We start from the raw sequence: 15,348 nt of genomic DNA, 5'->3' as shown, positions 1-15,348 counted from the left end.
AGGTTCTACCGAATTGTTCTCAGTTCCTGGGGTGCTTTTGGTTGGAGAGTTGTCTTTCAAAATCCGGGCTACGGCACCAGAAAATCGGCTCAGTGATCGTCTAGGATGTAACCCGATTCTTTGTTTTGATCTTCACATCCAGGAGATAACACAACAGGAACAAGACAACACTAGACTAACATCTAGTCTCTGAAATGAACACATCTTACATAAAAAAACAGTTGTTCAGTTATCTTAATAAAAATATAATAAAAAGGAGCCCAGTGACTCTCCTCATTTTCAGACCTGATACTGCAGTGATCTAGACTTGCCAAACATTATAGACTTGCATGGGCTGTATTTGATATATATTTGTATCAGGGTCTGTAAGAAAGACTAAAGACAACACGTACTGGAATCAGAGCTCCAGATAAGCTTTTGGTGTTGTGGGTATTTTACCCATGCATTTTAAAATCATTGGGTATCAGTAATTCTATCTGCGTATTCAAATTTCTGTTACCCACTAGTTTTTACACATGTGGGTATTTAAGTTAAATATTAAAAAACACTATCCATCTAGTCCCTGCAAACTGGTGTCGTGTGGGTTCGAGAGCTTTATAGGACTCAAAAATACCACGATACTTCCACAAGAAAGTGTGATGGCAAATGATCATGATGTAACTGTCATCGTGGAGTTTGGCAAGGTTGACGGAATGCCCGTTTTTTTCAAAATAGGTTGCTGATTTGCTAATCGAATACGCAGGGTTACTTCACAATATTTTGATGATACGCACAAGTTTTATTTTTGTAGCGTATCTGTAATGTTCGTTGCGTATTTGATACGCTTGGATTATATTTTACTGTGTATTTCTGCATTTCTGATGCGTATTTTACGCAGTTACGCAGCTTATCTGGAGCTCTGCCTGGAAGCAATCGGAATTACTGGCAGCGCAGTGACCTAGCTCTGACCTATCTGCTTGCGTCCCGAAAACCTTTCTCCCCGACTGCCGATTTTCCGCGTCGTTTTAATCCCCAAACTCTTTCCCTGCAGTCTAATGATTAATTACTGTGACGTCAATATGGGACTGTTACATCGGCCCGTTCTTGTGTACATGTGTAATGCTATAAGCTCTTCTTATGGCCTTAATGTTCTGGAAAGCTAATACCGAAAAAGATTAAAACATAGCCTTAATTTTGGTAAGAATGCCTTCGCCATTTTGTAAAGTGATTAAACAGCACGATTTCATAAAATAGTGTAAAAAAACTTTATTTCGTGTACATCATCAATATTTCTAAAGCAAACGATTTCTGATATTACGCCCTTACTAATAATAATTTGCTTTCCCCGACCCTCCCGAGAAACTCTTAATCAAGACCCTCCCCGTATCAACGAGACCGCCCACTGTTAGGGCGCTAACAATAAACTAGATAATCATTACAAACACTGCCATCTGCTACACTGGGCTGAACATGCATTGAATCAGATACAGTTTCAATTACTAATTTACCAATAGAGATTCACTCCGTAACAAAATTAGATAAAAATAATACATAACAAAATGCAAATATAGATCTAGTGTATAAAATCAGTCGTACTGCATATATTTTTAGTATTGCCTTTTTTTTAAAAATGTATATTTGTATCGTAAACAGGCAGGGTCGTTATGTTATTTTTTGTTAACATTACGCAAATATCAGATGTTTGAGGCGACCCGATATTGTTATGGTCCGATTTCTATGAAGTAATTCGTTGGATAACCAAAAACGAGAACCAGTTCTGGGTCAAAATCGATAATGAGCATCCCACCACAATTTTACATTTCTATGAAAACTCAGACGGTCCTAGACTCATTGTAACTGAGGGTGATACGCAGAGAAACAATTCATTAACCACAGACGCGGAAACGTGCCATTTGCACATCCTAGCTAGCCTACATCTGGTACCATTTTCCATTCTGTGTCCCGTATGGAAACTGGCAGGTGCGTCAACGGGCATTATATTTAACCAACAACTAGTTACAGCGTCAGTGAACCTCAGATGAAAGAGCGAACGTGTGCGCACTTTCTGTCCGTCAGGTATCATTGTGACAAACATAACGTATAAATATCATATTTTCTAATATAAGATTTAGAATATATCATGCGTTCTTAATAATAAAATGATGGATAATCTTAGGAATTATAACACATAAATCATTATCATCTTTTAACATACGTAAACCTTTTCCTAATAAAAGTATAGCTATCGTATATTGATATGGATGTTATTTTTTTAAATCGTGTTTGGAGTTATACTTGATAAAATTAACAACGTTGGAATAAACATGCGCATACTGAGTTCAAACTTCACTTATGTAGGTTCGCGTGAGGATAGCGACAATAACTAATATCAGTTCTGTGGGAAGGAGTATCTCTTGGAAAAATTATGCTAATGTGCCAAAATGGCGACTCTTGAAGACGATAGAAGGAATTATATTAACCGAATATTGACTATTTTACCGTGATAACACAAAGAGAAAATGTAGTGGTAAGTTCGTATGGTTTTCAGGTTTTAAAATCCTCACTTTTATCGCTGAAGTTGGGATAGTTTCGGCACTGAGTCGATTTTACCAAAGCCTGTTACGGGCACCGCTGCCAAACGCTCGCAGACGGTTGTGAGGCCGTGTATCGGCATGTGTAATACAGACATGTTGATATGAGATTTATTCAACGGTTAATCAGGCTGGTACATGGTTTTCGACAGTTTCACGTAATGACTTCCAGATTAGGTTGTTTGTAGTGTGTTTTGCCTTTTTGACAGAAGTAATAGATTATACATAGAACCTAATCGATTTTTGTTTTCTTTAGATATATGCGATGTGTACGTTTTAGGGAAAATATGGACGATGTGTATTTTCGACCATTTCTTCTCGTATCTGGTGATGTTTTATTTTTGTTAAAACACATTGGCTTGTTTTGCATTCTTTAAAAGCCACCAACGAGTAATTGTTTCCGCAAAACATATTAATATATATTATATGTTTATCGGTCATGTCACTGTAACCCAGGCTTTTAAATAATTTTCATTTTAAGCTTTTCTACGTTTGTGTTGAAATTCTCAAATTAATTGTTGAGAAGAAAGTGAAAGATAAATAATTGATGTTGATTACACCATGTTCATGGTTATGATTATGTATGATTATATTAATTAATATTGTTCATTATCATCAGCATTATCAGTGTGAATGCCTTTAGGTATATAATCATTAATCATGTTTATCACATTTTCTGCATCAATTTATATCAACATGTTGAATAGTGTGTGGTGTTTTTGTTTTCAGTCACAGGTTTGAGTTGACACAGTCCGCATATCATGATAATATTGCTGACTGCAGCAATATTCATTCAATTGCTGTCTCACTAAGTTTGCAGAGCTCCAGATAAGCTTTTGGTGTTGTGGGTATTTTACCCATGCATTTTAAAATCATTGGGTATTAGTAATTCTATCTGCGTATTCAAATTTCTGTTACCCATTAGTTTTTACACATGTGGGTATTTAAGTTAAATATTTAAAAACAATATTCATCTAGTCCCTGCAAACTGGTGTCGTGTGGGTTTGAGAGCTTTATAGGACTCAAAAATACCACGATACTTCCACACGAAAGTGTGATGGCAAATGATCATGATGTGACTGTCATCGTGGAGTTTGGCAAGGTTGACGGAATGCCCGTTTATAATTTCAAAATAAGTTGCTGATTTGCTAATCGAATACGCAGGGTTACTTCACAATATTTTGATGATACGCACAAATTTTATTTTTGTAGCGTATCTGTAATGTTCGTTGCGTATTTGATACGCTTGGATTATATTTTTCTGCGTATTTCTGCATTTCTGATGCGTATTTCACGCAGTTACGCAGCTTATCTGGAGCTCTGGTTTGTAATTTGTATAGAGAGGGAGAGCCGTACAGATTTGATGACAAATGCTTAACCAGGCTGAGTTGCCATTATTACGTTCATCTCTTTTTCATCAGTGCGTTTATCATGTTTAGGTTGTTTATCATGTTTATCATGTTTAGGTTGTTTATGATGTGAGCATGGTTAGGTAACATTGACTTGTTTTTGTTGGTCTTTATCATGTTTATTATCTTTTTGAAACGACGGTAACCATAATTCTCATGAATGATTTTAAAAATGTTTTAATATAAACAAAATTGATGCAGGTTTTTTTGTATGTCTCCATTGCCTAAATGCTAATCATGCTAATCATGTTCATACTTATATCATATACAGTAGAACACAGATATAACGAACGACAAGGGACCAGAGAAATCAGTTTGTTATATCCGTTGTTCGTTATACACAATTTCGCTCGGAAACGTCAGTCATCTTCGATAAGACAAAACACAGTACACATAATTGTTGATTTGCCACTGATTGCGTACAGCCAATTTTCCAGTTACACTTGACACTGAGAGATTTCTCAGTTCGCTATACACGTCACTAATTAATGATAGATAGGCTTGTTGGTGATCAGATAGCAGTTCGCTGTATCCGTTAGTTCGCTGTAGAGAGTTTGTTATATACGTAAATTTTATATGATATTATATAGGAGATAAATCGGGTTTTTTTTAACAGTTCGTTGTAACCGTTTGTTCGCTATATCCATGTTCTACTGTATATATACATATTCCTCAGCAAAGTGACAGGTAGCTGTTCAGTATTAAGAGCTGGCCTCTATTAATGACGGCATTCGTGGTGTAGTGGATAAAGAGGCTGCCTGGGGAGTGGAATGTAGGGAGTTCAATCCCTGGCCACATCATACAAAATGACGTTAAAACTTGTTGTTTCCCTGCCTGGCGTTCAGCATTAAATGCAGACCAGGACTGGTCAACTCGGAGTCAGTTAATGTCTCTGAGCTGAGTGTTAAAGTGCGGCATGATATCTCAATGGGCTGACACTTTCCAACTGGCACAAGCTCACATGCTCACCTACCTGCATGTACGTCATCGCTATATAAATGCAGTAAACACAATGTTAAACCACTCCTTACCTCCATGTTTTTGGGGACCTGAAATGTTCACTTGAGTTCTTCAATGAGAAAGTTCTTCTGTGATTCGACATTCTGACCAATGAATTTTAACGTGTCCCCATTCACAAAGGATAAATTGTAAAAATGCTATTCCCATAATTACAAAGGTAATACGTTTCTACAAAATATAAATAATTATGTTTGCACAGCTTTGTTTCCCATGTCAGAGAGAGAGTCAATAAACATTTGACTACCTCATCAAAATATAATTATTAAAGTCGAGGGTGGGAGGTATTTTTTAATGGAAATCATGCGACATCATATTCATTTTGTCTGAAATGGACGTCCATGCTTTTATACATTTAAACACTTCTCACAAACATGTATGCATGGTCTATACGTGCAATAATTTTGAATGCACCATAAACCCCATTTGACCCCACCTCACCTCTATTAAAATCTAAAGATTAATTTATTGTGTACCGGTACTCAACTGAGGATATGTTATATTACATCAATAAGTGGTAAGATAAGATTTTCAAGGGACAGTGGTTCAGCTCAGTAGTAAAAGCATCTGTGTATTAGGGCTGGGACCGTTAACTCAGGTACTCTGGTTGGGCTGGACCAGAGTAGAACCCGGGTACCCACCATGCCAACAGGACTACCCGTACCTGTGGTTATTCACATGATATGTTGTTTTATTACAAAAACACTAACAGTAAAACTCCATTGTTACATGACAAGTCAACCCGTGCTTGCCGTAAAAGGCGACTATGCTTGTCATAAGAGGCGACTATGCTTGTCATAAAAGTCGACTATGCTTGTCGTAAGAGGTGACTATGCTTGTCGTAAAAGTCGACTAAGCTTGTCGTAAGAGGCGACTATGCTTGCTGTAAAATTCGACTATGCTTGTCGTAAGAGGCGACTAACAGGATCTGGTGGTCAGGCTTGCTCACTTGGTTGATGCATGTCATCGATCCCAATTGCGCGGATCTATGGCCCATGATATCCATGCTTGCCATCGTATCCCAGTTGCGTAGAGCGATGCTCATGATGCAATCACTGGATTTTCTGGTCCAGACTTGATTATTTACAGGTTGCCGTCATATAGCTGGAATATTGCCGAGTGCGGCGTTAAACAACAAACAAACATTTTGTACCCAATTCCTTAGACCTTCAGTGGTAATCTGGTAGGGTCGGGTAGTGGGGGTCAGGTACCCAGGTACTGTATCTAGACCCGTCCCAGTCCTATTGCATATCAAACCATACCTCTGTGACTTCACCAAGTACTATTTCCCTTCGAGCTATCTGTGTATCCAGCAATGCCCGTGTGAGACTTTAGTTTACCTAGTACTAATTCCTTGCAGCTATCAGTGTATCCAGCAATGCCCGTGTGAGGCTTTACCAAGTATTATTTCCCTTGCAGCTTACTGTGTATCCAGCGATGCCCATGTGCGGCTTTAATTTACCAAGTACTATTTCCCTTGGAGCTATCTGTGTATCCAGCTATGCCCGTGTGAGACTTTAATTTACCAAGTACTATTTCCCTTGCAGCTATCAGTGTATCCAGCAATGCCCGTGTGAGACTTTAATTTACCAAGTACTATTTCCCTTGCAGCTATCTGTGTATCCAGAAATGCCCGTGTGAGGCTTTACCAAGTACTATTTCCCTTGCAGCTATCTTTGAATCCAGCGGTGCCTGTGTGAAACTTCAATTTACCAATTACTATTTTTTCTTGCAGCTATCTGTGTAACCAGCAATGCCTGTATGAGGCTTTACCAAGTACTATTTCTCTTGCAGCTATCAGTGTAACCAGCAATGCCCGTGTGAGACTTTAGTTTACCTAGTACTATTTCCTTGCAGCTATATGTGTAACCAGCAATGCGCGTTTGAGGCTTTACCTAGTACTATTTCCCTTGCAGCTATCTGTGTAACCAGCAATGCGTGTTTGAGGCTTTACCAAGTACTATTTCCCTTGGAGCTATCTGTGTATCCAGCAATGCCTGTGTGAGGCTTTACCAAGTACTATTTCCCTTGCAGCTATCTTTGAAGCCAGCGGTGCCTGTGTGAAACTTCAATTTACCAATTATTATTTTTTCTTGCAGCTATCTGTGTAACCAGCAATGCCTGTGTGAGACTTTAATTTACCGAGTGCTATTTCCCTTGCAGCTATCTGTGTATCCAGCAATGCCCGTGTGAGACTTTAATTTACCAAGTACTATTTCACTTGGAGCTATCTGTGTATCCAGCAATGCCTGTGTGAAACTTCAATTTACCAAGTACTATTTCTCTTGCAGCTATCTGTGTAACCAGCAATGCCTGAGTGAGGCTTTACCAAGTACTATTTCCCTTGGAGCTATCAGTGTATCCAGCTATGCCTGTGTGAGACTATAATTTACCGAGTATTATTTCCCTTGCAGCTATCTGTGTATCCAGCAATGCCTGTGTGAGACTTTAATTTACCAAGTACTATTTCCCTTGCAGCTATCTGTGTAACCAGCAATGCCGGTGTGAGACTTTAATTTACCAAGTACTATTTCCCTTGGAGCTATCTGTGTAACCAGCAATGCCTGTGTGAGACTTTACTTTACCAAGTACTATTTCCCTTGCAGCTATCAGTGTATCCAGCAATGCCTTTGTGAGACTTTACTTTACCAAGTACTATTTCCCTTGCAGCTATCTGTGTATCCAGCAATGCCTGTGTGAGGCTTTACCAAGTACTATTTCCCTTGTAGCTATCTGTGTATCCAGCAATGCCCGTGAGAGGCTTTTCCAAGTACTATTTCCCTTGCAGCTATCTGTGTATCCAGCAATGCCCGTGTGAGACTTTAATTTACCAAGTACTATTTCCTTTGCAGCTATCTGTGTATCCAGCAATGCCAGTGTGAGACTTTAATTTACCAAGTACTATTTCCTTTGCAGCTATCAGTGTATCCAGCAATGCCTGTATAAGACTTTAATTTACCAAGTACTATTTCCCTTGCAGCTATCTGTGTATCCAGCAATGCCTGTGTGAGGCTTTACCAAGTACTATTTCCCTTGCAGCTATCTGTGTATCCAGCAATGCCTGTGTGAGACTTTTATTTACCAAGTACTATTTCCCTTGGAGCTATCAGTGTATCCAGCTATGCCTGTGTGAGACTATAATTTACCGAGTATTATTTCCCTTGCAGCTATCTGTGTATCCAGCAATGCCTGTGTGAGACTTTAATTTACCAAGTATTATTTCCCTTGCAGCTATCTGTGTATCCAGCAATGCCTGTGTGAGACTTTAATTTACCAAGTACTATTTCCCTTGCAGCTATCTGTGTAACCAGCAATGCCGGTGTGAGACTTTAATTTACCAAGTACTATTTCCCTTGGAGCTATCTGTGTAACCAGCAATGCCTGTGTGAGACTTTACTTTACCAAGTACTATTTCCCTTGCAGCTATCAGTGTATCCAGCAATGCCTTTGTGAGACTTTACTTTACCAAGTACTATTTCCCTTGCAGCTATCTGTGTATCCAGCAATGCCTGTGTGAGGCTTTACCAAGTACTATTTCCCTTGTAGCTATCTGTGTATCCAGCAATGCCCGTGAGAGGCTTTTCCAAGTACTATTTCCCTTGCAGCTATCTGTGTATCCAGCAATGCCCGTGTGAGACTTTAATTTACCAAGTACTATTTCCTTTGCAGCTATCAGTGTATCCAGCAATGCCTGTATAAGACTTTAATTTACCAAGTACTATTTCCCTTGCAGCTATCTGTGTATCCAGCAATGCCTGTGTGAGGCTTTACCAAGTACTATTTCCCTTGCAGCTATCTGTGTATCCAGCAATGCCTGTGTGAGACTTTTATTTACCAAGTACTATTTCCCTTGCAGCTATCTGTGTAACCAGCAATGCGTGTTTGAGGCTTTACCAAGTACTATTTCCCTTGGAGCTATCTGTGTATCCAGCAATGCCCGTGTGAGGCTTTACCAAGTACTATTTCCCTTGCAGCTATCTTTGAAGCCAGCGGTGCCTGTGTGAAACTTCAATTTACCAATTATTATTTTTTCTTGCAGCTATCTGTGTAACCAGCAATGCCTGTGTGAGACTTTAATTTACCGAGTACTATTTCCCTTGGAGCTATATGTGTATCCAGCAATGCCTGTGTGAGACTTTAATTTACCAAGTACTATTTCCCTTGCAGCTATCTTGGTATCCAGCAATGCCTGTGTGAGACTTTGACAAGTACTATTTCCCTTGCAGCTATCTGTGTATCCAGCAATGCCTGTGTGAGGCTTTACCATGTCCTCAGTGGTTGAAATGACGGATAGAAATGACAATGTCACCGCAGTCCAAGTTTCCAGCACCTCTCACAGAGTTAATAATATAGGGGTAAGAATCTTCTTCATGTGTGTCAAGGGGCGGTCATGTGGTTAAGATGGTTGCTTGTCACGCCGAAGACCCGGGTTTGATTCCCGACATGGGTACAATGTGTGAAGCCCATTTCTGGTGGCCCCTGCTGTGATATTGCTGGAATATTGCTAAAAGTGGCGTAAAACCATACTCATTCACTCACTCACTCATGTGTGTCAGGTTCCATTTTGGGTGATGAATGGGACAAGCTCTAGACCAAGCTGTGTGCTGTACATGCAGGTGCATTCAGCCTGAAGATAGCATGGCCTGTCCGTGTGCTAAATAACGTGTCGGGTTTTACCTTGAATTACAAAACTAGGGGTCAGGGGAACCCCAATTATTACTTTTAAGGGTCCTTGCAGGCAGTATGAGGGACCTGTAATGAAACGAAATGGTGTAGTGTACTGTACATCTTGATAATTAATTTAGAACCTGGAATGAATCAATGATCATGTGGACAGTGGTTATTATTGATGGATGCGAAAACAGACACCCATTACTGTTTTTGATCTGCTGTAGGTATAGTGTATATTACTGTCCATCCTTCAGGACGCACAATATTTTTTTTCTTCGTCTATTCTCTACATTTGTGCGTACTGGACGCTGATGTGTGTTCCCTGATGTGTGTTTTGTTGTTATAACAGGGGGCGGTCAGGTAGCCTAGTGGTTAAATGTTAGTTCGTCACACCGAAGACCCAGGTTCGATTCCCATCATGTGTACAATGTGTGAAGCCTATTTCTGGTGGCCCCCGCCGGGATATTGCTAAAAACAGCGTAAAACCATACTCACTCACTCACTGTTCTAACAGCCATTTGAACATTACAAAGTATCCACTCTTCCGGACAGTGTAATAGTTCATCCAGAAATTCCTCCCTGCCACCCTTTACCATGCTCATTATATCAATCACTGGTTTTTCTGGTCCACACTCAATTATTTAACATTGTGTTTCAGGTTGATGTCTTGTTTTTGGATTATTCTTGCTGTGGTGTTGCACGTTTAAAACATACCAGAGAGAAAATATGATTATTAGGCTAAAAAAAATAATAGTCTTGGTTCTCAGGCACCAGCTGCATCATATTAAATGTCGCAACATGTTTCATTTATATTTTCATTTTAAAAAACATATTTAAAAATTCCTTAAATATTCCAAGTCCAACAGCAGTCAAACACTGTATTCCAGTATTTTGCTCATCAAGGAATACATTTATGTAGGAAGGCCCTTTCCCAGGTTGATTGTACACAACTGTTTATTTGATTACGAGCCCCTCCACTATATTTTTAAAACCAATGCCTTAGAACCAGTTCTTTAATTTTTTTAAGCCTTATTTACAATATTATTTACTTTGCTCCAAAATGTTGACAATAAGTTCCATTGTGATAAGACCCGTGAAGATCCGGGGTAGAAAAGGTCTTCAGCAACCCATGCTTACCTTAAAAGGCAACAATGCTTGTCGTAAGAGGCGACTAACATGATTGGGTGGTCAGGCTCGCTGACTTAGTTGATGCATGCCAGTTGCGTAGAGCGATGCTCATGACACAATCACTGGATTGTTTGGTCCAGACTCGATTATTTACAGACCGCCGTCATATAGCTGGAATATTTCTGAGTGCGGCATTAAACAACAAACCAATCAACCAACCAATCCATTGTGAAAATGGCAGCACATTTGTTTGGATGGTGACATAATGTGGTGAATTTATTAACAATTTGATTTAAGAAGACGGAGGATATAGGGATCAGCTTGGAGTATTGTTGAGTGTGGAGTTAAACAACAAACAAATAAACAAACAAACAAACAAACAAACAATAGGGTCTTTTTCAATTGAAATGTTTGTTTCTATCAAAATTATTTATTTTCAGAAACTTAGTGTTAGTCTAGCTTGTGAAAACGATGAGGACCCACTGCTATGGTATGGCAATGAGCCAGCGAACATGTATGAAAAACATTGATTCATGTGCACTGCAGTCATTAGCCAGTCATTCTGACAGGTGACCTGTGTCACATGATCTACATAACTGTACCATGCTGTCAGGGGTGAAAAATTTGTCAGGGTGATAAGTGATAGGTGTCACGGCTAGTTAGTCATGTTGCTCAGGGTCAGACTACGGCCTGGATGTTACTCGCAGAGACAGTGTTATAGGCAGGAATGGGTCGTGAGATTGCAGCATTCTCTGCTCTATTTTAATGATGAACTGAGAAAATGAACATTTTTCATGCTGTAGGGTCCCTTTGCCATACAGCCTTAATGTGTTACTAGGAGAGACAGTGTAAAGGTCGGAAGGTATTGTGCTCTATTTTAATGATTCACATTTTGTCTTGATATGGGGTCCTGACATCCTTGATGTGTTACTTGGACAGACAGTGTTATAGGCAGGAACGTGTTGTGAGATTGCAGCATTATCTTCTCTGTTTTAATGATGAACTGAGAAAATTAACATTTTGTCGTGATGAGGGGGCCTGACAGCCTTGATGTGTTACTAGCAGAGACATTGTAAAGGCAGGAACCTGTTGTCAGATTGCAGCACTCTCTGCTCTATTTCAATGATGAACTGAGAAAATTAACATTTTTTCTTGATGTGGACATTTTTTAGACTGAAGGGTCATGATGGCCTTGTATGCCTCTAGTGGCAACAGTGTTATAGGTGTGAACGTCTTGTAGTGAGATGTCAACTTTCTTGACTCTTGACACAGATTGAGATGATTCCCCAGGGTCATGATGGCCTTGTGTGCCTCTAATGGCAACAGTGTTATAGGTGTGAACGTCTTGTAATGGGATGTCAACTTTCTTGACGCATGACACAGATTGAGATGATTGTCCAGCGTCATGATGGCCTTGTGTGTCTCTAGTGGCAACAGTGTTATAGGTGTGAACGTCTTGTAGTGAGATGTCAACTTTCTTGACTCTTGACACAGATTGAGATGATTCCCCACTGTCATGATGGCCTAATGTACCTCTAGTGGCAACAGTGTTATAGGTGTGAACGTCTTGTAGTGAGTTGTCAACTTTCTTGACTCTTGACACAGATTGATATGATTCCCCAGGGTCATGATGGCCTTGTGTGCCTCTAGTGGCAACAGTGTTATAGGTGTGAACGTCGTGTAGTGAGATGTCAACTTTCTTGACTCTTGACACAGATTGAGATGATTCCCCAGGGTCATGAAGGCCTTGTGTGCCTCTAGTGGCAACAGTGTTATAGGTGTGAACATCTTGTAGTGAGATGTCAACTTTCTTGACTCTTGACACAGATTGAGATGATTGCCCAGGGTCATGATGGCCTTGTGTGCCTCTAGTGGCAACAGTGTTATAGGTGTGAACGTCTTGTAGTGAGATGTCAACTCACTTGACTCTTGACACAGATTGAGATGATTCCCCACTGTCATGATGGCCTTGTGTGCCTATAGTGGCAACAGTGTTATAGGTGTGAACGTCTTGTAGTGAGATGTCAACTTTCTTGACTCATGACACAGATTGAGATGATTCCCCACTGTCATGATGGCCTTGTGTGCCTATAGTGGCAACAGTGTTATAGAGGTGAACGTCTTGTAATGGGATGTCAACTTTCTTGACGCATGACACAGATTGAGATGATTGCCCAGGGTCATGATGGCCTTGTGTGCCTCTAGTGGCAACAGTGTTATAGGTGTGAACGTCTTGTAGTGAGATGTCAACTTTCTTGACTCTTGACACAGATTGAGATGATTCCCCCGGGTCATGATGGCCTTATAACCTCTAGTGGCAACAGTGTTATTGGTGTGAACGTCTTGTAATGGGATGTCAACTTTCTTGACGCATGACACAGATTGAGATGATTGCCTATCACAAATACCAGGCAAACATACAGATGATGTGGCTTGGATGTATGATATGGTCGTTGTGTCAGAATCGGGGGGACTTGGAAGAAAGTTTGTGTTATCCAGGGTTCGTAGTCCCGCACCATGACTGTTGAATTTATGTTTTAGGTATTTATTTTTACTAAAAGCTTAGGCAAGTCTAGATCAAACTAACCAAGTCTAAAACAGCAGAGGAGGAAAAGTTCTTTCGAAAAAATATTTTTATTATTTTAAAGATATTTTTATCATTTTAATGTTTTCATTGACTAAGTGTTGGTCTTCAGGGTTTGGTTCAACAGGGGAAATTTGTGCTTAATTTGGATACTTGGGACTCCCAAATGATTTCGAGACATCCAGGACTTTGACACATCCAAGTTGGACGAAAAACAAGGTTCGACTGTACTTCTAGACGTAGTGTTAAATGTGGGAACGTGTCATCAAGGTGTTGGGAGATTGCAACTTTCGCGACACCTTTTCACTGATAAATTACTAGCACCAATTTGGTTACTGTGGTGACGGATGTGTTAATTGTTGTTAACTGTAGAGTAGTGTTACAGGTCGGAACGTGTTGTTGTGAAATCAAGACTTTCTAGTTGTACAACCCATGACCGACACAGCAAATATTGGCAAACATCCAGATGTTGGGTATGATGGCTGAAATATGTTTATTGTTGAGACAGCGCTAAATGTGGGAACTTGTTGTGAGATCTCAACTTTCTCCTCACTTTCCACATATATAAACAAAGCAAATATCGCTCACATTTTGAATCTGTCAGGTGTCGATGTGTTAATATTGTGGACAGAGTTCACGGTTGGAGGTGGTGTTTTGAGATCTTAGTGTTCAAGATCTAGATCGCTGATGCACACAGCCATTAACAGGAAAATATTGGATGCTGTGTGGTGTCGACATGTTAATATTGTGGACAGAGTTCACGGTTGGAGGTGGTGTTTTGAGATCTTAGTGTTCAAGATCTAGATCGCTGATGCACACAGCCATTAACAGGAAAATATTGGATGCTGCGTGGTGTCGACATGTTAATATTGTGGACAGAGTTCACGGTTGGAGGTGGTGTTTTGAGATCTTAGTGTTCAAGATCTAGATTGCTGATGCACACAGCCATTAACAGGAAAATATTGGATGCTGTGTGGTGTCGACATGTTAATATTGTGGACAGAGTTCTCCTGGTTGGAGGTGGTGATTTGAGATCTTAGTGTTCAAGATCTAGATCGCTGATGCACACAGCCATTAACAGGAAAATATTGGATGCTGCGTGGTGTCGACATGTTAATATTGTGGACAGTGTTCTCCTGGTTGGAGGTGGTGATTTGAGATCTTAGCGTTCAAGATCTAGATCGCTGATGCACACAGCCATTAACAGAAAAATATTGGATGCTGTGTGGTGTCGACATGTTAATTGTGGACAGAGTTCACGGTTGGAGGTGGTGATTTGAGATCTTAGCGTTCAAGATCTAGATCGCTGATGCACACAGCCATTAACAGAAAAATATTGGATGCTGCGTGGTGTGGATGTGTTAATATTGTAGACAGAGTTCAAGGTTGGAGGTGGTGATTTGAGATCTTAATGTTCTGGAGGAGATTGCTGATGTACACAACCGTTACAGGGAAATATTTGGATTCTGTCAGGTGTCGATGTGTTAATATTGTTGAGAGTGTTCTCCTGGTTGGAGGTGGTGTTTTGAGATTTTAATGTTCCTGGAGGAGATCGCTGATGTGGGAGTCGTAATGGTAGGTTTTTCATCTTGTATATAGGCTTGTCTCTTTAATTGAATTGTTATTTATCTTTTTTGACATATTTTTTATTAAATATTTTACAGATTCCTTCGACACTTAAGTAATGAATAGTTAAAAATAATGAAATAGGAAAATCATTATTTTTCTCTGCTGAGCAGGTTGAATTTTTTCACCACAAAAATGTGCAAAATGTATTTATTAAGCTATATGTTTCAAGTATGAAAAATACTCGCCAAGCATTTGGATGTGTGTGACACACTTGATTATTTTACCCTACGTAACTAGATCAGTTTGTGCTGAATCAATGTCCTGTGTCTTGGTAATTACATGTACTATACTCACACACCCGTGAAGATATAGAACAGGTCTTCAGCAACCCATGCTTGCT

At 39.8% G+C, this 15,348-nt stretch overlaps 1 protein-coding gene across 2 annotated transcripts in view; it reads left to right on the top strand.

The window, feature by feature from the left end:
* Positions 1-2,414: 2,414 nt before the first annotated feature.
* The window catches only part of LOC139461202 (uncharacterized), a 71,234-nt gene continuing 58,300 nt past the window's right edge, over positions 2,415-15,348 (top strand). For both annotated transcript variants that reach the window (XM_071242799.1, XM_071242798.1), the window contains exons 1-2: positions 2,415-2,506; positions 9,223-9,351. In XM_071242799.1, coding sequence (XP_071098900.1) covers positions 9,262-9,351 — 90 coding nt within the window. In that variant the 5' untranslated portion in view covers positions 2,415-2,506; positions 9,223-9,261. The remainder of the gene's footprint in view (positions 2,507-9,222; positions 9,352-15,348) is intronic.

This window comes from Haliotis cracherodii, unplaced genomic scaffold (genome assembly GCF_022045235.1).
Source record: "Haliotis cracherodii isolate W230 unplaced genomic scaffold, xgHalCrac1.p SCAF_14, whole genome shotgun sequence".
Lineage (NCBI taxonomy): Eukaryota > Metazoa > Mollusca > Gastropoda > Lepetellida > Haliotidae > Haliotis > Haliotis cracherodii.
This window is presented reverse-complemented; position numbering and strand designations above follow the sequence as displayed.